The sequence below is a fragment of the Bufo gargarizans genome, chromosome 5, assembly GCF_014858855.1.
Source record: "Bufo gargarizans isolate SCDJY-AF-19 chromosome 5, ASM1485885v1, whole genome shotgun sequence".
Lineage (NCBI taxonomy): Eukaryota > Metazoa > Chordata > Amphibia > Anura > Bufonidae > Bufo > Bufo gargarizans.
Genome location: NC_058084.1, coordinates 101288541 through 101307980, shown reverse-complemented (window position 1 = coordinate 101307980; position 19440 = coordinate 101288541). Strand labels below are relative to the sequence as shown.

Genomic DNA, 19440 nt, shown 5'->3' with positions numbered 1-19440 from the left:
TAGGCTGGCAGTAGACCGCTAGTTGTCTAGCAACATGCCTAGACTTGCTGTCATCTCCTTGTTTTAATAATTATGGTACTTCTTCATAATGCGGCTTTTATCACTTTTCACTTTCTCAAGTGTTTTATACAGAAATCTCTATAAAAGTCACTTCATGGATTTTCTTTTTTTTGTATCGTACTATGTAAATCATCCACAAGAGATTATTTCAGATGTTTTTTGTATTAGTTGTTGCAGCAGTTATTCATTTTAAAGGCGCTGCACGCTATTATGCTCTAGATACCGGATATTACAGGATAATTGCTGGAGCTTGCTGCATCGGAGCTCTAGGGGCCAGTTCACACGACTGATTTAAAAAAAAATGCTTAAAAAAAATCGGCACGGAATACACCATTTTTTCAGAGTGAAAAAAACACTATTTTTCGTTTTTTTTGGACGCGTCTTTATTTTTAACCAATGGGTGTTCACGTTTTTGAATCAGATCCGCGGCAAAAAAAGCTTGAAAGATAAACAAAAAAGAAAACGCATTGACATATTTGAAGCAAACTATTATGCTCAAATACCTGATATTATGGGCTAATTGCAGGAGCCTGCTGCATCGGAGCTCTAGGGGCCAGTTCACGACTGATTTTTAAAGAACACCCTTAAAACTAGCCCTTTTTTGTGTGTTTTTGACGTGTCTTTATTTTTAACCAATGGGTGTTCACTTCATTACAAAGCTGAATTTTTGGCTTGAGGTTTTTGAAGCAGATCTGCACCCAAAAAAAAGCTCGGAAGCGACACAAAAAACGCATAGACTTATTTGAAGCTGTTTTTTTTCAGCTTCCTATTCATTTCAATGGGAGATTCAGCACCGATTCTGCCCCAAGATAGAGCTTGTTGCATCTTTTTTTCCCACACTTCTTTTTTACACGTTAAAAGAAAAAAGCAAGTGCTGCTTCCCATTGAAATGAATGGGAGGCTGTTTTGAGGCAGAAACTCTCCAAAATCAGTGCCGATCACCATAGCTGGCCGATCATTCCTCTTCTTTTTGTTTTTGTCTTCAACTCAGTGTTGCATTTGTTAGGCCCTCATTCACACAAAACTGGTTGTGTGATGTAAAAACTTTCATGTCCGATAGCACACCAAAACCGAAAATCACATATACTGTTTTTCAGAAGAAAAAAAATGTTTATTTTTTTCTGATGGCTTTGAAGTGTTTTTCTCTAAAATTCTGTGGTCAGATGTTAGCTGTAAGTCAATAGGCAAATCTAAAATGTGCTACAATAATGCGTTTTTCTGCCTTTTTTGCATTTGCAACATCTTTAAAAAATGCATTTTTTGTCGTTCTCCATAGGCTTCTCTATAAGAAATAAAAAATTATCTTAAAAAAGCAAGCACTTGCAATTCATGTTTTTTGGGGTTTTTTAAGCTAAGAAAAAAGCCACAAAGCCACCTAATGCACCTTTCACCCCATATTTCGTCTGTGAGTCAAGGCACTGTGGCATAGGGTGATTCGTGCTTTGGGTTGCGGTGCTCTCTCCCGGTCGGGATTATTCGTGCACAGTTTGCATTAAGATGCTAATACACAGGCCAATGAGCGACTCCACACGTGTTCATATGAGCGTTCATTCCCAATCAGTGCCCAAATAGGATAACTTGCTTGTCTGTGATCACATCTTCTATGTAGACCTAAAGGTGGTCATTCGTTGGCCGCACATCTATCCCCTCATAAATAGGGAACGTGCTGCCGACATACAATGTAATCCTATGAGAGGAGGGTTTGAATGGACAATCAAAAGGAAAAACCTATAATTACCAAGAGAAAATTAGAGTAAAAGAGCACTGGTTGACTCCCTGTAGCCTACAAGCTTCTGGTGAATTAAGGTCGGTCGACCACCACTGAGAACACCGATGATTTCCTGTGTATGTACTGTATAGATGGCGCCATTTCATTATGAGTTTACTTCTGTTTTTTTTTTTTTTTTAACCTTTTTGATATACAGTGAGGAACAGAAGTATTTGAACACCCTGCGATTTTGCAAGTTCTCCCACTTAGAAATCATGGAGGGATCTGAAATTCACATTGTAGGGGCATTCCCTGCCCAAGAGACAGAATAAAAAAAAAAAAAATATATATATATATATATATATATATATGGAAATCACATTGTATGACTTTTAAATAATGTATTTGTCTTGCATTGCTGAACATATGTATTTGAACACCTGAGAAAATCAGTGTTAATATTTGGTGCTGAAGCCTTTGTTTGCAATTACAGAGGTGAAACGTTTCCTGTAGTTCTTGACCAGGTTTGCACACACTGCAACAGGGATTTTGTCCCACTCCTCCACAGAGATCTCCTCTAGATCTGTCAGGTTTCGGGGCTGTCGCTGAGCAACACAGAGTTTCTGCTCCCTCCAAAGATGTTCTATTGGATTTAGGTCTGGAGACTGGCTAGGCCACTCCAGAACCTTGATATGCTTCTTACGGAGCCACTCCTTGGTTATCCTGGCTGTGTGCTTCAGGTCGTTGTCATGTTGGAAGACCTAGCCACAACCCATCTTCAATGCTCTGACTGAGGGAAGGAGGTTGTTGCTCAAAATCTCACAATAAATGGCCCCATTCATTCTCCCCTTAATACAGTGCAGTCATCCTGTCCCCTTCACAGAAAAGCACCCCCCAAAGCATGATGTTACCACCCCCATGCTTCACAGTAGGGATGGTGTTCTTGGGATGCAACTTATCCTTTTTCCTCCAAACACGATGAGTGAAGTTTAGACCAAAAAGTTCTACTTTGGTCTCATCTGACCACATGACTTTCTCCCATGCCTCCTCTAGATCATCCAGATGGTCATTGGCAAACTTCAGATGGGCCTGGACGTGTGATGACTTGAGCAGGGGAACCTTCCGTGCAATGCATGATTTGAAACCATGACGGTGTAGTGTTCTACCGACAGTGACCTTTGAAACTGTGGTCCCAGTTTTCTTCATGTCATTGACCAGCTCCTCCCTTGTAGTTCTGGGCTGATTCCTAACCTTTCTTTTCATCGGTGATACCCCACAAGATGAGATCTTGCATGGAGCCCCAGTCCGAGGGAGACTGAAAGTCATCTTTAGCCTCTTCCATTATCTAACAATTGCTCGAACAGTTGATCTATTTTTACCAAGCTGCTTGGCAATTGCCCCCTAGCCCTTTCCAGCTTTGTGGCGGTCCACAATTTTGTCTCTGGTGTCTTTGGACAGCTCTTTGTTGTTACCCATGGTAGTAGTTGGCGTCTGAATGACTGTGGGTGGACAGGGGTCTTTAAAGAGCTCAGACAGGTGCTACTAAGTTAGATTAATGAGTGGAGTAGAGGTGGACTTTTTAAAGGCACAGTAACAGGTCTTTGAGAGCCAGAATTCTTGCTGTTTCTCAGGTGTTCAAATACTTCTGTTCAGCAGTGCAAGACAAATAAATTATTTAAAAATCAAACAATGTGATTTCTTGAATTTTTCCTTTTTTTTTCTGTCTCTGAGAGTGGGAATGCACCTACAATGTGAATTTCAGACCCCTCCATGATTTCTAAGTGGGAGAACTAGCAGGATGTTCAATTACTTCTGTTCCTCACTGTATACCTTTTATTGCAATGTGAAGATTTGTTCCCATTACAGTGACTGGCATAAGTCATGCTCCATGTATCTTTCTATCACGGCAGAGAAGGTATTCTCATCAGTTTGAACTGGTCTATATACTAAGATACTGTACGTCTGTAGGTAAGTGAGCGGTGTACCCGGTGGTCACTGAGGCAGTTCTGTGGCTCGGCTCGGTGTGGGACCTTTCATCCAGGCATTGATTCTGAGAGCTTTTGCGTCTCTGTAAGGTCTTGTTTACCTCGAGGAGTAATTCTCGCTGTCACAACCTATGACGGAGCTGGTCGCTCACAAGTCTAGACTGAGGTCATCCTCTTGACTTTAATCTGACAAATGAAAGGGCGATTATTTTGTGCAGCGTGGAACGTCTGCGTGCGTATACCATACCTAAACCGTTACCAGGTGCCTTCTGTCATCTGCTGTGCGTGGCTATTGTTTTCTGATGACGTAGCCGCACAGAATCACTGGACGTTGTATGAACGTGATGGGAAGCTGTTTCCTAAGTGCTGCTCCTGGAGATTAAAGGGGAAGATTACTTTTTGACTCATTCGTGCGAGTATGAGGCGGATAGTTTTTTTTGTTTCATGGTATTGCAGCTCTTTGCACATAGAGCTGCTGCAAAATGTATGAAAATGTACATATTAAACAGCAAGGGAAGCAGGGCTCGTTGGAGCGGCGTGGCCCCATCAGTCAGCTGATCACTGGGGTGCCTGGAGTCCAACCCCCACTGATCCCATATTAGAGGCATATCCTAGGGATATCTAATGTATGTGGCAGCGCCCCGCCTCTTCCTCTAATGGTAGAGGTGAATTTGAGCATGCCCGATGCTTTTCTCTCCCAGGAGGTAAGCCATTGAAATAAATGTGTACAATATACCGACCCTGACTTGCTAGTTACTATTAGAAGAGTTCATATTGGGAGACCTCCGCCACCATTTAAACACCTGAAGACAACACGAGTACGTGCGTATTGTGCAGAGGACACCACAAGAATCAGGGCTGTCGGTCTACTACTGGGAGACGGGCATAGGACAGAGGTTCTCTTAGTCAGACTTTGGGACCCACTCAGGTTAGGATTTCTTTACAGTTTGTGATTTGTCAAATTCACATTCAGGACCATATGTATTTTGCGGTCCACAAAACACAGATTTGCAAAAAAAAACGGATGACATCCGTATTGCATACATATTTTTTTTTTTTTTTTTGCGCATCCGTTGTAACAAAGCCTGTCTGCAGGACGGACATGGAGACTGTCAGTGAAAACGGATAAAATAGAACATGTTCTGTTTTCTGTTTTATGACGTCTGTTATTCACTGGCATAAAAAACAGCCGTATGAAAAACCCCGTAGACGACCATTGTTCTTATAACAGACGTGTGATGGCCGTTCAGTTTTTGACTGTACTGTCAATGTAGCCTTAGCATTTTTACATTTTTATGGTCATAACTCAGTTTTTGAATTAGTTATTATATTGTACTTTATTTCACTACATTTCTTTTCACCTGACAATATTTTCAGTGATAACAATTAAAGGGAGGTTGTCGCCACAGTTGGACATTATAGACCGCTTTCATGGCGTTCTGGCATAACTTTAGATTAATCAAATGGTACCTTTGTTGCGTTCTTCTGTGGTTCACCTGTGGCAAAAACGGGCTTTTATTCATATGTAAATGAGGGCTCGCAAGAGCCCAGGGGCGGCGTTAACTTCTTTGGAGCCCAGGCTGCTCATGCTCTTTTGTTAATATCCCCGCCTCTGCCCGCCCTTCTCTTTCCCTGCGTCGTCCTCCTCTCCCAGCGAAATCCTGCGCTCTGCCTCACTTGGCCGGGGCATGCGCACTGCGATGCCCACTGTGGGCATGGCATCACTGGAGCTACTGTGCATGCTCCAGCCAAGCCGTGCCCACAGTGGGCATTGCAGTGAGCAGGCGCAGGATTTCGCCGGGAGAGGAGGAGGACGCAAGGGAAGAGGGACGGGCAGAGTTTATTGCTTTTTTTAAAAATGTTTTATTAAGAAATGTAGTGAAATAAATTACGTCCCCCTACATTATCTTCATTTGATTCTAAAGGTCCCTTTAGGGCAGGCATGTCCAAACTGCGGCCCTCCAGCTGTTGCAAAACTACAACTCCCAGCATACCCTAATAGCTGTAAGCTATCCAGGCATGCTGGGAGTTGTAGTTTTGCAACAGCTGGAGGGCCGCAGTTTGGACATGCCTGCTTTAGGGTATGGCCACAGGGTCAGGTTTCTGCATGCAGATAGCCAAAACCAGGAGTGGATTCAATAAAGAGAAGTAGTATCTGTCCTTTATACTTTCTTTCCTTTTATGATCCACTCCTGGTTTTAGCTTCCAAAACTGCATCAGGAAACCTCGCTGTGTGGCCGTCCCCTTACACTGGCCAATTTAGCAGGCGATTGTCGAGAATTCCTTCCTAGCGAGCTCCTGGTCGTCACCGGAGGCGATTTACATGCAGCGATCTCCTCCGCAGTATGGGGAGGAGCGATCCCTGATGCCATCGCTCGTCCCCATACAGGCTCATTGTTTGGCGGCAGCAGAGTGTCTTTAGATGGCACTATCTGCTGCCGGGAAACGACAATTTATGTGACCGCACAAGCGAGCATTTTACCTGACGAGCAAGCGTTTCGCTCATTCATCTGAACCTTTACACCGTCAGACAGTCTGGCAGATTCTCAGTTTGTTGTAAAAGGGACCTTAAATTAAAATAAAATCTAAAGTCAAAGGCCACGTTCACATGTTCAGGATTTGCTGAGGATTTAGACGTCTGCCAACAAATCCGCTAATATTCTGCATCCGATGCTGAGTGGAGTATTGTATACCCCATGTATACTGCTGTGTGAATTCACTTAAAGGGAATCTGTCACCAAGAAAATGCACAACAAGCATGTAATAGATCAGGAGGAGCTGAGCAGATTGATATATAGATTTACTGAAACTTTTCCCATAAAAGTTAAAGGGAGTCTTTCACGCCTATTGACCCTATTAACCTATTAACACACTTATGTCCATAGCATCACGGCAAGAACGTAAGTTAGGCCCGGGCCGGCACATGCGCACAGTAAACAGTGATGCCCCGGCCAGACTGTGGTCATTCAGTGCGCACGCGCCGATATCGCAGTCATCGGCACATGCGCGGGATTACGGACAGTAGGAGGAAAGATAGAGAAGAGACCAAGGGCGGGCAGATGCGGCGGATGGGCGGGCAGACGCGGAGGAGGGGGAGTGAATTGGTATGAAAATGACCCAGGGGCCTGGGCACCGGCCGTTGTAAGGCCGCCCCTGGGCACCTTCACAGCCTCATTTGCATACAGAATGAAAGTGTTTTTTGGATGAATGATGCTAGCAGGGAACTAATGGTAAGAACAGTTTTAATAGTGGGGATGCCGTGGACATAAGTGTGTTAATAGGTTAATAGGGTCAATCGGCATGAAAGACTCCCTTTAAAGGGGTTCTGAAGTTTTTTTTAAACTGATGATCTATCCTCTGGATAGATCATCAGCATCTGATCGGGACCCCTGCCGATCAGCTGTTTGAGAAGGCAGCAGCGCTGGCAGTAGCGCCGCAGCCTTCTCGCTGTTTACCGCAGGCCCAGTGATGTCACGACTAGTATCAATGGCCTGGGCTAAGCTCTGTTCACTTGAATGGAGCTTAGCCCCGCCCATGCCATGGATACTAGTCGTGACATCACTGGGCCTGCGGTAAACAGCGAGAAGGCCGTGGGGCTACTGCCAGCACCCCTTCTGGGCTTTGAAGTCTAGGGGGCGGTCCTATCAGTGATTGACAGCCTTCCCCCTATGACTGTGTATAGCTTTCAGTCACTGATGGCTCCGCCTCCTTCACTTCAAAGCCCAGAATGAGCAGGAGGTGTAAAATACAAGTTAGGGCTCATGCACACGGCCATTGGTTGGCAACTTGCTTTCCCCAATGCATGGGCAACATCCGTGCGGTTTCCGCAGACGGATCCAGACTCATTCAACTTGAATGGGTCTGTGATCCGTCTGCACCGCAAAAAAAAACATAACATGTTCTATGTTTTTGCGGTGCGGAGGCGCGGAGAGAAACCCCACGGAAGCACTCTGTAGTGCTTCCTTTGGGTTCCATTCCATCGTTCCGCACCTTCCGGATTGTGGACCTATTCAAGTGAATTGATCCGCATCCATGATGCGGTGCAAAAATGGCTGGGGCCCGTATATTGCGGACCCACGATTTGCGGGCCACAATACGGGCCCAGCCGGCACGTGTTTATGTGCATGAGCCCTTAAACTGTATACATCAATCTGCTCAGCTCCTCCTACTCAATAACCTGCAGCTCAGACACCTCGTATACGAGTGCAGGCATGCACACAGTCATATATACGGTACTTGGATGGAAATAATTAGGGATGAAACATCAGAAGTCGATTCACATAAAACTTTGTTACAATCCTGTACGGAGCGGGAGCTCTGTACAGTATTAGAATGTATTGGCTCTGATGAGCCGAAGTTATTACTTTGCGTAAGTCTCGCGAGACTTCGGGTGATAACTTCAAAAAATAATTTCTACTGTAAAAAAAACTTTTACCGAACTCTGGTTCGGGTACCATCCGAAGTCGATTCGCTTATCCCTAGAAATAATCCTGTAAAATATGAGGCATGTGATGCTTTATTCTGCACCAGGTAAAGGAGACAAAGAGCAATGACTGTGTCACGTCATGCCAGTGTCTTTGTAGAATAAGGGCGCCTTCACACATCGCAGATTTTCTTAAAAACCATTCCATTCATCTGAATATTTTGGCGGGAAGCGCATGGATTTCGCCGTATGTGAGCCGTCCTAATTTTATGTGCTAAGATATTGAATATCATTTTTATTGTAAAGCATAGACGCAGAACATTGCAGACATGGAACGATCCGGTTTCAACATCAGTATACACGTGGTGCAGATTGACGGATTTAATAACCGGTATAAAACATACTACCTGCGACTGAGCCAAGCCCGCAGTAGGTACAGTAGTAACTGATTTTGTACTCCCTCACTTGCACTTTTTTGGAGTCCATTGGATGACCTCCTGGTATATTCTGTCCTCATGCAGAACAAGCATAGTTTTGTAAGTGTTAAAAGAGTTATCCCATGACTAATGTAAAAATCTGACATCATATAGTACATGACAAAGCTAGAACCGGCCCTGTACCTCACATGGATCCAAAGATCTCCCTACTCATTGCTCTGCTAGATTTATATCAAGATGAATGCTCAAGGGGAGTGTCTTTTCTGCTGCAGCTCAGGGGGCGTGTCCATGCTCTCCCTATCACAGCTCAGGGGGCGTGTCCATGCTCTCCCTATCACAGCTCAGGGGGCGTGTCCATGCTCTCCCTATCACAGCTCAGGGGGCGTGTCCATGCTCTCCCTATCACAGCTCAGGGGGTGTGTCCATGCTCTCCCTATCACAGCTCAGGGGGTGTGTCCATGCTCTCCCTATCACAGCTCAGGGGGCGTGTCCATGCTCTCCCTATCACAGCTCAGGGGGCGTGTCTCAGCTCTTCCTTTCACAGCTCAGGATGGAGTAGGATGAAACTGAGCATGTGCGGCCTTCTTAGTGAGCAGGACAAAGAAATCAGAAAAAGAACAAACAGCAGGTGGCGCTATACAGTTACATTTTATTGAATAACTCGGTGGCTATTCAAAATTTTTAATTACCTGTAATTACAACAGTATTCAGATCCAGGTGCTGGTTTGAAAACTGTAGAATATTTTTTGTGGGACAACTCCTTTAATGTACCCATATAGTCTGTATGTGTAGGCTACAGCTCCATACAGACAGAACATTTAGGATGCATGCACATGGCAGTGTTTTTATTTTATTTATTTTTTTGTGCGGATTTCACTACTCTTCCGCATCTTATGAGTAGAATGGATAATGCGGTGTGGAACTTTCTGTAGTGAAATCTGTCCTGAAAATCGTCACAAAGAGTTGACATTGGTTAATTCACGTGCAGAGAAATGAACACATTGTGTAGAGGAGATTTTGAAAGCCTCATTTACTTAGTTATTACTGATAACTCAGCGACTTCTTCACACAAGAAATCTACGCAGAAAATCTGTGTAATACGTGCTGCGTGCATGTGGCCTCAAATTGTGCATCGGCCGAAGAAAAACGTCACGTCGCGGTCTTCAGATTATAGTCAACGACCGGCCAGAATACATCCAGCACAACAGCATAAAATATAACCAAACTATGTGACCACCAAATGGCTGACAGTCCTGTTAGTCCCTGTGACTAGACAGCTGCTCCTGTTTGGTTCAGACTGTGATAGATTTTTTTTCATTTTTAAGCTGTTTTCTAATGTTGTCTTTTTTCCTTCTTTTTTTTTTTTTTTTACAGAGGAAATCAAGCACGAAGCAGACCAACAAAAGTAAGTCATTAGCATTTTACCCGTTTTATCTGTTAAGCTGTTAAGATTATTAGGAATATTTTCCTCTAAAATAAAAAAATAACCTTGAAATATACGTCCCCGGGTCGCCCAATATTTCAAAGATGTGCTCCAGTCTTTATCAAGTAGAAAACCATATAGCTTTCTTAAGTCCTGTTCACATGGCATTGGGGATAGGTTCCTAGAGTGTAGTCCAGGAAGAGCTCCCGTGTACGTGCTAAACATATTAATGGGGCCCCACCGGAAATCAAGAGTGTCCCTATAGGAATAGTGTAGCAGACGACGCTAGACGCTATTCCATACAACAGCATACAATAAAAAAAATAAACCAAAAAAAAACACTGGCCCAAATTTACTAATGCGTCTGCACCACAAATCTGTCTAAAATATATGTGGCTCGGTTTGGTGCATCTAGGGTTTCTTCTTTTTCCCCCGACCTGCTTGACAAGGGTGGGGCTTACCAGAAAGGGGGCGCAGCCTAAGATTTACCATTTTGCGCCAAAGTTGTGTCAAAATTCTGGTTTAAAAATCCATCTCTGAGTAAGCCAACCAATGGCTGGTATAGAGTCAGAGAAAAGTGTCTGTCCCTGCTCCAGATTTATCATCCAGCCTGAGCCCCTGTGATAAATCTGGGACAGGTCTTAGTTTTCGCCATCTATAGCAGAGTAACTTTGCGCCGTTGTTTCTGTATAATTCTCATAATATGTAAAGCAATAGATAATGAATACGTGTTTGTGGACTGCGTTTTGATTGCCCTTTGTTTTCTGTCTTCCCTCAGTCCTCCGCAAGGAGATGGAAAGGCCGGCTCTAGTACGCTTCCACCCGTCAAATCAAAGGCTACTTTTATTGAAGCCGACAAGTACTTTCTACCATTTGAGCTGGCATGCCAGTCCAAATGCCCACGGATTGTAAGCACCTCTCTGGATTGTTTGCAGGTCTGTATTCTGCTCTGATTTAATCACTGTTTAGCAGAATCTCCTTATGTTCTTATCCATCATCGGCTTTTAATAACCCTCATTATTCCACTGGCGACAATACAACAATTTTTGACCACCTCTTAAGTCATTTTGCCTTTAAAGGGCTCTGTGCATGTTTTTTTAATAATTTTTTTTATTTTTTTATTTTTATCTGCTAGAATGATGTGAATGTTAGAATTTTGCAACCTCTGCCTGCCAACAAGCAGCGCGCCCAGATGATCACTTAGGCTTCTTTCACATCTGCGTTTTCCTTTCTGGTTTTGAGATCTGGCAGAGGATCTCAAAACCGGAGGAAAACGCTTAAGTTTTGTCCCTATTAATTGTCAATGGGGACAAAACTGAACAGACTGGAACGGAGCGCACCACAATGTATTCCGTTCCTGTTTGTTGCTTTCCTTTGCTGGACAGAAAACCGCTGTAAGCATGCAGTTTTGTATGCGGCATGGGAAACTGAACATGCCAGATCCGGCAGCAAAAACCATTAAGTAAGTCATTGCTGTCAGATCATTTTTTTTTCAGACATGTTCATTTTCGATATAATAAACCAGATCCGTTCTGAATGGATGAACCCGGTTGTATTATTCAAACTGATGCATTTTGCTGTGGTTTTGAGATCCCATGCCGGATCTGAAAACTGGACAGAAAAAACGCAGATGTGAAAGTAGCCTAAGGCCCCTTGCAGACGATTTGTGTCCGGATGCGTCCCCGGTGCATTGCGGCAAACCCGCACGAGTAGGTAAGCAATTGAAGTCAGTTTTGACTGCGATTGCATTCCGTTGTTCTGTTTTTATCGCGCAGGTGCAATGCATTTTGCACGCGCGTGATAAAAAAACTGTGGTACCCAGACCCGAACTTCTTCACTGAAGTTCAGGTTTCGGTTCAAGATTGTGTAGATGTAATTATTTTCCCTTTTATACCATGGTTATAAGGGAAAATAATAGCATTCTTTAATACAGAATGCTTAGTACAAGGTCATTTGAGGGTTAAAAAATAAATAAATAATTAACTCACCTCCTCCAATTGATCGCGTAGCTGCCGGTCTCCTGTTCTTTCTTCAGGACCTGTGGTGACGTCACTGAGCTAATCACATGGTCCAACCCCTAGTCCATCACCACAGTGATGGACCATGTGATGTGACTGTCACCACAGGTCCTTTAGCCGGCAGCTCATGATTAAAGAAGTAAGAATAGATCGGCAACTACGCGATCAAGAGGAGGTGGTGAGTTAATTTTGTTTATTTTTTAATCCTCAATTGACCTTCTACTAAACATTCTGTATTAAAGAATGCTATTTTTTTTCCCCTTTATGAGCATGTTATAAGGGAAAATAATACAGTGAATAGACTGTCATCTTAGCAACCATATGTGAAAATCGCACCGCATCCACACTTGCTTGTGGATGCTTGCGATTTTCACGCAGCCCTATTCACTTATATGGGGCCTGCGTTGCGTGGAAAACGCACAATATAGAGCATACTGCGATTTTCACGCAACGCACAAGTGATGTGTGAAAATCACCGCTCATGTGCACAGCCCCATAGAAATGAATGGTTCAGGATTCAGTGCGGGTGCAATGCTTTCACCTCGCGCATTGCACCCGCGCGGAAAACTCGCCCGTGTGAAAGGGGCCTAAAACCTGCATTTGCAACTCACTCCTAATGCCCTTACAGCTTTTTACCTTTCAGACAAGGATTTGACCCCCTGCCCCCCCCGATCAGCTGCCTTGAGATAACTCAGTGCAAACCTTCTGCTATCACTGAAGCCATTCCTCAAAATTAGGCTACATGCACACGATCGTTCCGTTTTTTGCGGTCCGCAATTTACGGAACGGGTGGCCCATTGTAGAAATGCCTATTCTTGTACGCAAAACGGACAAGAATAGGACATGCTATATTTTTTTTTACAGGGCCATGGAATGGTGCAACGGATGCGGACAGCACACTGAGTGCTGTCCGCATCTTTTGCGGCCCCATTAAAGTGAATGGGTCCGCATCCGAGCCGCCGTTTTTGCAGTCGTGTGCATGAGGCCTTAGCTGTATCCAAGATCTATTAGAGGGGCTGCTCACGGTGCAGATCTGTGTGCAGAAAATCGGTACAAAAAAGCGCACATAAATCCGCACTATTTATTGCTGCATTTTTTTTATCCAGGATTGATGCAGATTTTCCACAGATCTTTCATTGAAAAGGGTGAAATTCGCACAAGTAAAACGCAACAACAATTGACATGCTGCAGATTTTAAAATTCGCATAGCGTGTCAATTTCCGCACCTAAGAGAAATCAATGAGATTTGCCTAGTCTTTGCTGGTACGTATTAGGGCTCATGCACATGGCCGTAGTTTCAATTCGCATCTGATCCGCCTTTTGCTCATCAGATGCGGACCCATTCATGTTGAAATAAAATAGAACATGTCCTTTTCTTGTCCAGTTTGCAGACAATGGTAAGATATTTCTGCGGGAGTTAAAAAAAATAAAAATTTAATGGCAGCCTGCACTGGGCCAGTATCCATGTTTTGCGGATCAGCAATTTACAGACCGTGTGCATGAGCCATTAAGCTGTGGTTTTTCCACATGATATCCGGACAGAAAAACCGCACGTAAGCACGTGGATTTCTGCCAGTCTCATTTAATTGCTCTTTACATTTTGGAGTTCGTATTAGGCCGCTCAGTACATGTATTATAAAGCTGCATTCTAGATTTTGGTGACCATGGTTTTTTCCTGTCTTTTTTTGCTTTAGAAACTTATTGCCTACGGACACCTGACTGGCAGTGCACCAGACAACACAACACCCGGCAAGAAGCTAATTGACAGAATTATTGAAACTATATGTGGCTGCTTCCAAGGACCGCAGACAGATGAAGATGTCCAGCTGCAGATCATAAAGGTAGTGGATCTGGTGTAAATGGTACAGCTTCCCAGCCATGTTCTCGCTCATACACTAAGGCCTCATGCACACGACCGTTGTGTGTGGCCGTTGTGCCGTTTTCCGTTTTTTTTTCGCGGACCCATTGACTTTCAATGGGTCCGTGGAAAAATCGGAAAATGCACCGTTTGGCAGCCGCATCCGTGATCCGTTTTTCCTGGCCGTGAAAAAAATATGACCTGTCCTATTTTTTTCACGGCCAACGGTTCACGGACCCATTCAAGTCAATGGGTCCGTGAAAGAACACGGATGCACACAAGATTGGCATCCGTGTCCGTGATCCGTGGCCGTAGGTTGCTTTCATACAGACGGATCCGAAGATCCGTCTGCATAAAAGCTTTTTCTGATCTAAGTTTTCACTTCGTGAAAACTCATTTCCGACAGTATATTCTAACACAGAAGCGTTCCCATGGTGATGGGGACGCTTCAGGTTAGAATACACTGCAAACTTGGTACAAGACTGCCCCCTGCTGCCCGGCACCACCCGATCTCTTACAGGGGGATATGATAGCACAATTAACCCCTTCAGGTGCGGCACCTAAAGGGGTTAATTGTACTATCATATTCTCCTGTAAGAGATCAGGGCTGCCAGGCAGCAGGGGGCAGACCCCCCCTCCCCAGTTTGAATATCGTTGGTGGCACAGTGTGCGCCCACCATCGCCCCCCCCCCCTTCCTCCCTCTATAGTTAAAAATCGTTGGTGGCACAGTGTGCGCCCACCATCGCCCCCCCCCCCTCTCTATAGTAGTAACAACCATTGGTGGCAGTGTGCGGCCTCCCATCTCCCCCCCCCCCCCCCCAATCATTGGTGGCAGCGGAGTTCCGATCGGAGTCCCAGTTTAATCGCTGGGGCTCCGATCGGTAACCATGCAACCAGGAAGCTACTGCAGCCCTGGTTGCCATGGTTACTTAGCAATAGTACAATAGTAGAAGATTCATACTTACCTGCTTGCTGCTGCGATGTCTGTGACCGGCCGGGAGCTCCTCCTACTGGTAAGTGACAGTTCTTTAGCAATGCACCGCACAGACCTTTCACTTACCAGTAGGTGGAGCTCCCGGCCGGTCACAGACATCGCAGCAGCAAGCAGGTATGAATGAATCTTCTACAATTGTACTATTGCTAAGTAACCATGGCAACCAGGGATGCAGTAGCTTCCTGGTTGCCATGGTTACCGATCGGAGCCCCAGCGATTAAACTGGGACTCCGATCGGAACTCCGCTGCCACCAATGATGGGGGGGGGGGAGGAATGGGAGGCCGCACACTGCCACCAATGGTTGTTACTACTATAGAGAGAGGGGGGGCCGATGGTGGGTGCACACTGTGCCACCAACGATTTTTAACTATAGAGGGAGGAAGGGGGGGCGATGGTGGGCACACACTGTGCCACCAACGATATTCAAACTGGGGAGGGGGGGGTCTGCCCCCTGCTGCCTGGCAGCCCTGATCTCTTACAGGAGAATATGATAGTACAATTAACCCCTTTAGGTGCCGCACCTGAAAGGGTTAATTGTGCTATCATATCCCCCTGTAAGAGATCGGGTGGTGCCAGGCAGCAGGGGGCAGTCTTGTACCAAGTTTGCAGTGTATTCTAACCTGAAGCGTCCCCATCACCATGGGAACGCCTCTGTGTTAGAATATACTGTCGGAAATGAGTTTCACGATGTAGCTCATATCCGACAGTATATTCTAACGTAGAGGCGTTCCCATGGTGATGGGGACGCTTCAAGTTATGTTCGGGTGTCCGCCTGGCCGTGCGGAGGCAAGCAGATCCGTCCAGACTTATAATGTAAGTCAATGGGGACGGATCCGTTTGAAGATGACACACTGTGGCTCAATTTTCAAACGGATCCGTCCCCATTGACTTGCATTGTAATTCAGGACGGATCCGTTTGGCTCCGCACGGCCAGGCGGACGCCAAAACGACTTTTTTTTCATGTCCGTGGATCCTCCAAAAATCAAGGAAGACCCACGGACGAAAAAACGGTCACGGATCACGGACCCCGTTTTTGCGGACCGTGAAAAAAAACTGTCATGTGCATGAGGCCTAAGGCAGCTTTTCCAAAAAAGAAAACTTTTGTACGAAGAGCAAAAAGGAAAAGAAAACCTGTTTTGTACTTTCCCCTGGGACTCCTGGGATGAAGTGTAGTAATGCATATTTAATAGGAATATGTGTTACTTGTGAGAATTGCTGCACTGATATGCTGTCAGATTTGTAGAGACAGACCGAAACAAGCCCGGCTCCGCAGAGCTGCGCGTTTCAGCTGTAAACGATTGTTGATCTCGGAAAAACTGCTTTCTGGTCATGGGCGGCATTTACACGCAAAAAGCAGGGAGATCGCATATATAATATTGTAATCAGGGGTCAAGTCCTGGGAAAAAAAGTGTGGGAACTCACCCAAGATCCACTGCAACCCCCCCCCCCTCCAAAAAATAAAAAAGCACAGAAAATCTAGCATGCTGTAATTTGTGTCGCTGCGGACTAAAAAATAAATTAAAAAAATAGCACTTTTAGAAAAGTTTGTCCTGGGATTCGATCTCATGACCTCTACACAGCAGAAGCAAGGCATATGCCCTCACAGCTATGAAAGCTGTCTAGCTTGCTGCTTAAAAAAAAATATATATAAGACTTCTACTGTAGGTAACTTTGCCCACTGTGTATGGATGTAGCAGAGCTGGGTGTGTTGGGGCAGCTGTCATGTGTATGGTTGTACACTAGGTATCAGTACACAAGGTATCAGTAGAAGTATCAGAAAAAGAAAAAAAAACACTTTTAGTTTGTCCTGGGATTCGAACTCATGACCTCTACACATTACAGGCAAGGCATTTACCCTCACAGCCATAAAAGCTGTTGAGGTAGTTGTTTAAAAAAAAAAAACTAAGACTTCTACTTATACCTAGTGTACTGATACCTAGTGTACAACCATACACATGACAGCTGCCCCAACACACCCAGCCCTGCTACATCCATACACAGTGGGCAGCTGTCATGTGTATGGTTGTACACTTGGTATCAGTAAACTAGGTATCAGTAGAAGTCTTATAAAAAAAAAAAAATACTTTTAGAAAAGTTTGTCCTGGGATTCGAACTCATGACCTCTACACATTACAGGCAAGGCATTTACCCTCACAGCCATAAAAGCTGTTGAGGTAGTTGCTTAAAAAAAAAACAACTAAGACTTCTACTTATACCTAGTGTACTGATACCTAGTGTACAACCATACACATGACAGCTGCCCCAACACACCCAGCCCTGCTACATCCATACACAGTGGGCAGCTGTCATGTGTATGGTTGTACACTTGGTATCAGTAAACTAGGTATCAGTAGAAGTCTTATAAAAAAAAAAAAAAACACTTTTAGAAAAGTTTGTCCTGGGATTCGAACTCATGACCTCTACACATCAGAGGCAAGGCATTTACCCTCACAGCCATAAAAGCTGTCAAGGTAGCTGTTTAAAAAAAAAAAAAATAAGACTTCTACTTATACCTAGTGTACTGATACCTAGTGTACAACCATACACATGACAGCTGCCCCAACACACCCAGCTCTGCTACATCCATACCCAGTGGGCAGCTGTCATGTGTATGGTTGTACACTAGATAGCAGTACACTAGGTATAATTAGAAGTCTTATATTTTTTTTTTTAAGCAACTACCTAGACGGCTTTCATGGCTGTGAGGGTAAATGCCTTCCTCTGATGTGTAGAGGTCGTGAGTTCGAATCCCAGGACAAACTTTTCTAAAAGACATTCTAAATGATCTCGTAGTGAAGGAGATGATGTCATTAGGGGGCGGGGCGCCATGAGAGGAGTCGCAGGCAGCGGCACCGCACAGACAGCTTCCTCTCAACTGAAGCCGCCCCTCCTCCCTTAACCTGCCCTGCACAGTGCGCTCCGTCTCCCCCTGTGAATCTGATTCAGCTGTGTTCTCCTGGCTTGAGGCTGAAAGGGAACGGCGTTCCTGCCATGAAAAAAGTGCAGGAACGCCGTTCCCATGCGTTCCCCCTCCACTCGACCCCTGATTGTAATCCATTAAATGCATTTATGGAAAACTCAGACGGTGAGACTGTGTTGGATGCAGAATCGAGAACTGTAAGGGTAAACTCACACGGGACAGACATTTAGCTGCAGGTTGTTTGGTGGGTTTGCTGCATTGCTAATTTGAAAGCGGTGAAATCTGCTGTGAAAATTCACAATATAAATTGGCGTGCTGCATATTTAAAAAATTGTCACCGCATGGAAAACGTCTGCACCATGTGAGATGCTTTGATAGGCAGCAGATTTTACCTGCGCAAATCTGCAGATCAGTTCCACAGCAGTTCAGATGCATATAGACTTAGGGCTCATGCACATGAACGTATTTTTAGTCCGTGTCAGCTCCGACTTTTTTTTTGCGGCCCGTATGCGGAACTATTCATTTCAATGGGACCGCAAAAAAAACGGAAATGACAACGTGTGCATTCCGTCTCCGCAAGTCCATTAAGCAAAAAAATAGAACATGTCCTATTCTTGTCCATTTTGCGGACAGGGATAGGCATTGTTATAATGGATCTGCAAAAAAGAACCGGATGAAACACAGACGTCACACGGATGTCAACAGTTTTTTTTTTTGTGGATCTGTGTTTTGCGGACCGCAAAATGCATACAGTTGTGTGCATGAGCCCTTACTCTTAGGCCTCTTTCACACAAGCGTTACGGATTCTCTCAGGGTATGTGAAAAAAACGGACGGTTTTGCACGCAAGTTCAGTCAGTTTTGTCCGCGATTGCAATGCATTCAGTGTTTCAGTTTTTTCCATGTGGGTGCAATCTTTTTTTGATGTGTTTTTCACATGAGTAAAAAAAAAAAGCAAAAAACTTGAAGAATAACGATGTACATCTCCTTGCACCCATCAGTGAAAAATGCATCTGATCCATTTTTCACTGAAGCCCCTTTCACCTCTATGGAGCCAGAGCTGCGTGAAAAACGCACACTATAGAAGATGCAGCAGAAATGATACTTGCACAGACCACTGAAATGAATGGGTCAGGATTCAGTCTGGATGCTATGCGTTTGCCTCACACATCGCACCCTGACGGAAAACTTGCTTGTGTTAAAGAGGCCTTAATGAATACTTTAATTGCTTAATTACAAAGTAGGGTTAGCTGCCATCTTTAGGATGGCGCACTTTGATCAAGGAATGTGGCTCAGCTAGTTACTTAGGCCAGAACCACATATCTGTGTGCCAGGCGTGTTATACGTCCATACTACTCAGATATGTCATGGCCGGACTGCAAGTTTAACTGACCTGGGTCATTTAAATCCATGTCAGCCATGACATATCCAAGTAATATGTCCAGCACACAGACATTTGAATTGGGCCTAAGTAAGCGTTAAGAATGTATAACTTGTCTGGTACACGGACGTATGTATGTGTGTGGGGTGAGGCTTGATACACGGCACCTCTTCAGTATAATTATGCCAGCAGACTGACACACTTGTTTTGATTAGTAAGTCCCATTGCTTTCA

The 19440-nt window shown here is 44.6% G+C and overlaps 1 protein-coding gene across 1 annotated transcript in view; it reads left to right on the top strand.

Annotated features, from left to right (window-relative positions):
- The window catches only part of ARFGEF1 (ADP ribosylation factor guanine nucleotide exchange factor 1), a 160469-nt gene that overhangs the window by 43496 nt on the left and 97533 nt on the right, over nucleotides 1–19440 (top strand). The window contains exons 2-4 of the mRNA XM_044292760.1: nucleotides 9988–10018; nucleotides 10815–10971; nucleotides 13749–13895. Coding sequence (XP_044148695.1) covers nucleotides 9988–10018; nucleotides 10815–10971; nucleotides 13749–13895 — 335 coding nt within the window. The remainder of the gene's footprint in view (nucleotides 1–9987; nucleotides 10019–10814; nucleotides 10972–13748; nucleotides 13896–19440) is intronic.